This window comes from Sinocyclocheilus rhinocerous, unplaced genomic scaffold, assembly GCF_001515625.1.
Source record: "Sinocyclocheilus rhinocerous isolate Xijiao unplaced genomic scaffold, SAMN03320098_v1.1 scaffold352, whole genome shotgun sequence".
Lineage (NCBI taxonomy): Eukaryota > Metazoa > Chordata > Actinopteri > Cypriniformes > Cyprinidae > Sinocyclocheilus > Sinocyclocheilus rhinocerous.
The window spans coordinates 1733001-1740092 of record NW_015642448.1 but is presented as its reverse complement, the minus strand read 5'-3'; the positions used below and the strand labels follow the sequence as shown (position 1 = coordinate 1740092).

Genomic DNA, 7092 nt, shown 5'->3' with positions numbered 1-7092 from the left:
AGCAACAACAAAACAATGTTGCTGGAGACGGGTTTATTGAAAATCCAAACTCATTCTCTGCCAGCAGGAGGCGCTTTTAGAGTGATAAAACTAGCGGTTTGCCTGGTAACGGCTGTAATCACAGCAGCTATGAACGCTACTTTATCAGATAAAATGAAAATGTCATTGAAACTTTTCTGAAGACAGTCGGTTCCCTTCACAGATACATTTATATAAAACACCCGCGACATTTTTTGATTTTGAAACGTGCAGTGCTCATGTTTATTCAACGAAGTCAAACGGCACAAATAAATCAATGTATGGGAAACACTGGTAATGTATATCGAAATATCGGAAATGTGTTTAAAAATCATATCACCGTTATTGAAAAAAATTATATCGCGATACATATTGATATTGAATTATTGTCCAGCCCTAGCAGGCATTATATAATAGTGGACACAGGAAGAGTGCAGTGTGGGTAGAAGCCTGCAAGATAATTGTCTTTCCTCCACTCAATGGAGTATGAAAGTTCATGTCCTTAATAGTTTAAGTCTTTTTCTCCATAAGCCAATAAATGATCTGGAACAAATGGGTTTTGTGACTGCATTGTGCAGAAATCTGTATATTTTTTATTCGATGCCTGTGAACTCTGATTAACCTTTATGCCATTTAAAAGCTTTAACCATCACAGTCAGAAGTAGTTTTACATGTACGTCCAGTTGAGACTTGAATCTAATTGATTTGTGCAGTATTCATTCAGGAATTGGATAGTCCAGGGCATGAAGTAGTAAGATTTCACACACTTGGTCAGTGGACTAAAAGGACCTCACTTACGGTTATGAAACTGAATTGTGGGTAAGACTATTCTGCTCTAGGTTTAGGATCCTGTGTCCAGTGCTTTTGCTCGTGGCACTGGTGTAGTGGTTTTAGATCAGAGCTAGTAACAAAAAGGTTGTAGGGTTGAAGCTTAGAATTGCACACTGGACATTGACAGCTGTTTTCACACTAGATTTGATTTGCATGGTGTGAACCTGAGTTTAATTTAAAGTATACTCCCCTCCCAGACCTGAGGAAGGCTGAGGAAAAGAGGGCACTAAAAATGGAAAACGTTGCAATTTAAAGGTTTCATGAAATCAAAAATGACCTTATTTATATAAATGCTTCTTGACTTATTGTGCGCGATTTATCAGTGCACCTTATTCTTAAAAAAAAAAAAAAAAAAAAGTGTTTGTTTCATAATCTTTCATCAGCCATCATTTTATCTTGCTTTGTCTCTCAAATATCGTTTCTTTTCACCTGATTTCAGTAAACATTTCAACCTCACATTTATGTATGTATTTATTTATTTGCATCTCTCTTTTCTATAGTGTATTTATTTATTGATTGGGATGCACAAAGACAAAAAGAACTCCATGCACCTCCAACCACCTGACACCGTTTTGTTTATTATTTCTGGAGTAACAGCATTGTGGGGTTATTTATTTATTTGACTTTGTTTGTTAGTTTACTTTTACTAAATGACTAATTTTAGGGGCAACTATGGGGTTGTTTTGTAGTAATAGTAGATGTGCTGGCCTGGGTAATAATGCTGATCATATTCATAATGAATGTACAGATGGATATGTATTCAGTCTCTCTGTATTGGATACACAGTACTTTCAGCACCTTTTGTTCTTGGGTCAATGGCCGCTTGTGTGTCAGATGTCTGATGACTCAGTAGGCAGTGTTACATGCAGGTGGCCGTTGTGTGAGTGTGTGTGCACATGCTAGCATGATGAGCAATGCTGCCAGACGTTGAGCTGTCTTCCCATGATGCCTAACCAAGCTACCCCCAGTGCTAACACATTGGTGTCACACTAGTTTACCGTCGCAAACACGTGTGCATGTTCAAGCATGCAGGGAACAACATACAGTATAGCCTTAGTGGATGGGAAAGGCCTGTATTTAGTATAACAGTATTGTTGGTATGTGATTGTGATCCAATATGAGCATGAGAAAAGATATTATTCCTGGAGTAACAGCATTGCAGGTTTTTTATTTATTTATTTGTGTTTTTGTATTGTTTGTTTATTTTTATATTTTGTTTTTATTATAATTTATTTATTTTAATGAAGTTTATTTTTGTATTTGGTTATTTATTTTTATATGTAATTTTTATATTTTTTTATTTTATATTTATTATTATTATTATTATTGCTCAAATTTATTTATTTTGCATTTTTAAATTTTCTTTTTTGCGTTTGAGCAGGCTGCTTGCTTGCTTTGTTAAAGTTCTTTCTGCTATCCAAGTTTAATATATTCGACGACAACTTTAAATAAGCTATTTGTAGGTTTACCTCAATCATTTTGATCCCACTGGTTGGCAAATGGATCATAGAGGTGAGAGGGTGTGTTTTGTATAGCCTAATAGTTGAAGATGCAGTCAAATAAGTTAAAGCTTGTGGGTTCAAACTGTAAGGGGAGTTTGAACCACAATATGTAGTTTCGTCGTCATTTACAAAAGGAACATTTCTAATGAATATGCTGGTCACTATTGTGCCAGTAGATTAGGGCAGGCACAGTCAAGCTCCAAAATGAGTAAAACAAAAAACACACTATAAAAGCATCAAAACTAGTCCACTAGACTCATATGTTAATATTCATTAAAATGTCATTTATCACTCAAAAATTTAGAATAGAATTTAGAAGACTTGGGAAATGGTCCATTAAGTCATTACATAAGATTAAACATTTGTTCAAAATTTCGTATTCTTTCTTCCAAATAAGAAAAAGTTGTGTTTGTTTGAATGACGTGAGGGTGAGTAAATGATGACAGAACTTGCACTTTTGGGTTGACTAATCTTTTAAGTCACGATGACCCTCACTTGACCTGGACAAGCGGTCAGTCTTTAATCTGCTCCATTCTGTCCACAGGCAAAGCAGGTAAATGCCGGGCCTGCTGAATGAAGGCGAGCAGAAGCACGTGGACATCAGAGGTTCTGTCTAACTCATGATGCCGTCGTCCACGCAGAAGGGAGGACTGAAAGACCCGGAGTTCACCAACCTCTTTTTCAAAGATGACCCGGAAGAAGTCTTCTGTGACCTACACGAGATCGGCCATGGGAGTTTCGGAGCAGTGTACTTTGTGAGTATTGAAATGTTGAGGAAATTTATTTTTTTCAGCTACAGCACATCTGTTACTAGCATGGGGGGGAAACTGTGGTGTTGATGGCATTGTGCCATTTGCATGCATTTGCAATCTCGATCAACCTCTATTGATACTTTTCAAGCTATCATTTTTATCAACTATTTTTAAATACTGAATTATTTGTTCTAAGTTAGAGTAATATTTTTCTCCTTCCAAGTTCTGTAGAGGATGAAAGGCACATAGTTTGAGACGTCAGAGACCAGAATAGTTTTTAATACCTGTAAGGGAAACGTCAACTGTTCTTTATCAAATCTTAAATTGTCTGATTCGGTCTGATACCCTACATACCTAAGCTCGATGAAGCTTTTTTTCCCCTCTTATTCTCCCCGTCAGTCAGTTTTTAACTGTAGTTAAACTTAGGGCTTGTCATTTCATTTTTGAAACGGCACTACAGTGCAGCGGTTCTGTCAAATACAAGAACTGCAGCCTCATGACAAGTTCTTGTGCATTTCTTAATCTGGGAACTAATAGCATAAAGCCTTTGATTCCAAATCTGTGGCAAGACTGGAATCCACTGTGCAAATCCACCGTTCTCTCTCTTTTTCTCAAATACACTCGCATGCACACACTCACTCGCTCACATGCGGACTGCCCATCCAGATGTAGGGCTGGTCTCAAGGGGAAAGAATAACTAGGAGACGCTGCTCTTAAGACAGATGTTCACTCCGTTTAAATGCGAGGGCCTGCTGGCCCCGTGATGCAGAGCGACTGACATTACTGATGTCTGCCACACACACTTCTGTCAAGAAATACAGTAAATTCATGACTTAACATACACTACTGTTCAGAAGTTTAGATTGATATTGATGCGTATAATTGATGCTTTTATTCAGCAAGGACACATTAGGAAACAAAATGCTGTTCTTTTGAACTTTCTGTTCATCAAAGAGTCTTGAAAAAATATATCATGGTTTCCAAAAAATATATATTAAGCATCACAACTTAATTTCAAGACTGATAATACTAATAAATGCTTCTTGAGCAGCAAATCAGCATATTAGAATAATTTCTGAAGGATCATGTGACACTGAAGACTGGAGTAATGATGCTGAAAATTCAATTTTTCCATCACAGGAATAAATTACATTTAAAAATTTTATTTTTTTTACTTATTTTAAATTGTAGTTATATTTCGCAATATTACTTTTTTTGCTGCCATTTTTTAAAGACGCACAATATGTATGTGACCAAATCAGTATTGCCAATATTGCCTTTAAGTATTAGTGTAATAAGAACAATAATGGAAACTGATAATATTGAGGCTTATTTTTTCATGTCAGTTTTATGAAGTACTAAATGTGACCCTGAACCACAACACCAGTCATAAGGGTCAATTTTTCTAAATTGAGATTTATACATCATCTGAAAGCTGAATAAATAAGCTTTCCATTGATGTATGGTTTGTTAGGATAGGACAATATTTTGGCCGAGATACCGTTAAAAAGCACTATACAAATGAACTTGAATTTTAAAAAAAACTATGTATGTGACCATATCAGTATTGCCAATATTGTCTTTTTTACATTTTCAGTATTGGTTTAGTTAGGACGATAATAGAAACTGATAATATTGAGGCTTATTTTTTTCATGCAAGTTGTATGAAGTACTAAAAATCTTTCTGCTGTACCTTTTGAATAAAAGTGGCAAAAGCCAAAAATAGTATAAATTAAATCTGTTTTGCTTCCCTGCAGGCCCGAAACTCCTATTCCAACGAGGTGGTGGCCATTAAGAAGATGTCCTACAATGGCAAGCAGACCACTGAGGTGAGAGACACACTTTGATGTCTTCAAACTCTGATAGTTTGAGTCAGGATTTGAATGTGTTACTGTTTTAGTCTCCATATAAAGCACTTCTGTACTGAGTATTAGGCAAACCTTCTTCTAATGTCCTTGAACTTATAAAGATGATAAAATCAAAGCATTTATTTATTCAGTACTTCATTGTTGCTATAAAAACAATGTGTTTGGCAATATTGTGTTTCCATGAATTAATGAATAAATAATTGTAATCTCAGTGTTTGTGTACATCTCAGTTGCTGTAATTACATTATATTAGCCAATATCCATATACATATTGACTTTATATAACCATTCTGCTCTTTAGCTGTTGGTATCTGTAGAATACTGATGTTCAAAATTGTGTGTTTCTTTGGGTTCCTCTGTTCAGAAATGGCAGGACATCATTAAAGAGGTGAAATTTTTGGAACAGCTACGACATCCAAACACCATTGAATATAAAGGCTGCTACTTGAAGGACAACACAGCATGGGTTAGTACTGCCATTAAGAGGGATATAAATACAGTAATGCATTTGTGAACCCGAGGGAACTGCTGTAAGAACTACCTGGTTTACATTGAGTTCATTCCCAGAATTTCCTGGGGCAACCATGCCTCCTTTTCACAATATTCTCGTCTGCCTTTTTTCATTCAGCTTGTGATGGAGTATTGTCTTGGCTCTGCTTCAGACTTGTTAGAGGGTGAGTTCACACTTGAAATGCACACACAGGCACACTACGCACACTCTCAAGTATGCAAGTACAGTGCAGGCACAAACCCACAGTAAGCACTGTATGCATTCACATAGAGGAACAGTAATTGTTGGATCTGTCATGTGTTTTTTAGTCAGCGCTGAAGGCCTTTATTAGCCACATCTTAGACACATTATAAAGCCCATTGTGTTTTATTCCAGTGGCACTACCAAACTGCCATTGCGTTCATGTTTTTGTTTCCTTCAGATGCTGTCATGGCAACATGCACAGCTATAATGATAGACTGTTGGTTTCAGTTATTGCTTCATATATATGTGTGTGTGTGTGTGTAAGAGGAATTTAGAAATTCCAGTTTAACTTTGGCATAATGTAATTTTATGAGTAATTTAGTCTGAATCTGTTTAATTCAAGGCCATGTTCTAATCCAGTTCTCAGTCCTTGTCTATAAAAGGATCAGGTACCTAAAAGGTGTAGTGTCAGTTTGCTAAGCATCGGATGACTCTTTTTGACACTTTTTTATTTTTTTTTTGAGCACCATTATAACAACAACACCAAATGTCGCAGTGCTGTTTTGCATGTTGGGATGTCATCGGGCGTGCTGTTTTGTTTGTTTGTTTTGTCCAGTTCACAAGAAACCCCTCCAAGAGGTTGAAATTGCTGCCATTACACATGGTGCCTTGCTAGGACTGGCTTACCTACATTCCCATAACATGATCCACAGGTGAGTCGTCCTCTGACTGATATCCATTTATACATTATCAGCTTCCTCAGTGTGCGTAAATGACAGATAAATCTTTATCTGATTATCTGTTTACTAAGCAAATTGCTTTACAACTTGGATTTTTATGTGTGTATGCTTACCATAAAGCAATGCTATTTTTGTGTCTATAAAGAATGTTGTTGAAATGTACTGCTTTAGGTCCACTAGGGGATGGTTTTATTCAGAAATGTCTCTACTTAAATGAGCAAAAACTCATTTGTTATAACTAATAAACATTATTAAAGTTCTTTTTTTAATGAGAGTACATTGAAAACTTTGAAAATAACTATAATAAAATCAATCTCTGCTGTTTTTTGTTGTTGTTGTTTTTTTTTTTGACATGCAGATGAAAACTAACATTTTATTTGTGGATTTAACATTAATAGATGGTCTAAAGCAGGGGTGTCAAACTCAATTCCTGGAGGGAAGGAGCCCTGCCAAGTTTTGTTCCAACCTTGCTCCTACACGCATGCATAGAGTACGTTTACATGGACAACAATACTCCGATTTTAATACGATTAAGACAATACTCTGATTAAGAATCTACCATGTAAACAGAGTTTTTTGATTACCTTAATCCGGTTTAAGTCATAATCGAAGTAAACAGAAATCGAATTAAGACATGTGGAGTATTCCTATTTTAGTCACATTACTGAAGTGCAGTAAAGACATGTA

At 36.0% G+C, this 7092-nt stretch overlaps 1 protein-coding gene across 4 annotated transcripts in view; it reads left to right on the top strand.

Annotated features, from left to right (window-relative positions):
* taok3a (TAO kinase 3a) overlaps positions 1–7092 on the top strand; it is a 76304-nt gene that overhangs the window by 41141 nt on the left and 28071 nt on the right. For all 4 annotated transcript variants that reach the window (XM_016572817.1, XM_016572818.1, XM_016572819.1 and 1 more), the window contains 5 exons: positions 2896–3106; positions 4861–4932; positions 5336–5437; positions 5600–5645; positions 6282–6378. In XM_016572817.1, coding sequence (XP_016428303.1) covers positions 2972–3106; positions 4861–4932; positions 5336–5437; positions 5600–5645; positions 6282–6378 — 452 coding nt within the window. In that variant the 5' untranslated portion in view covers positions 2896–2971. The remainder of the gene's footprint in view (positions 1–2895; positions 3107–4860; positions 4933–5335; positions 5438–5599; positions 5646–6281; positions 6379–7092) is intronic.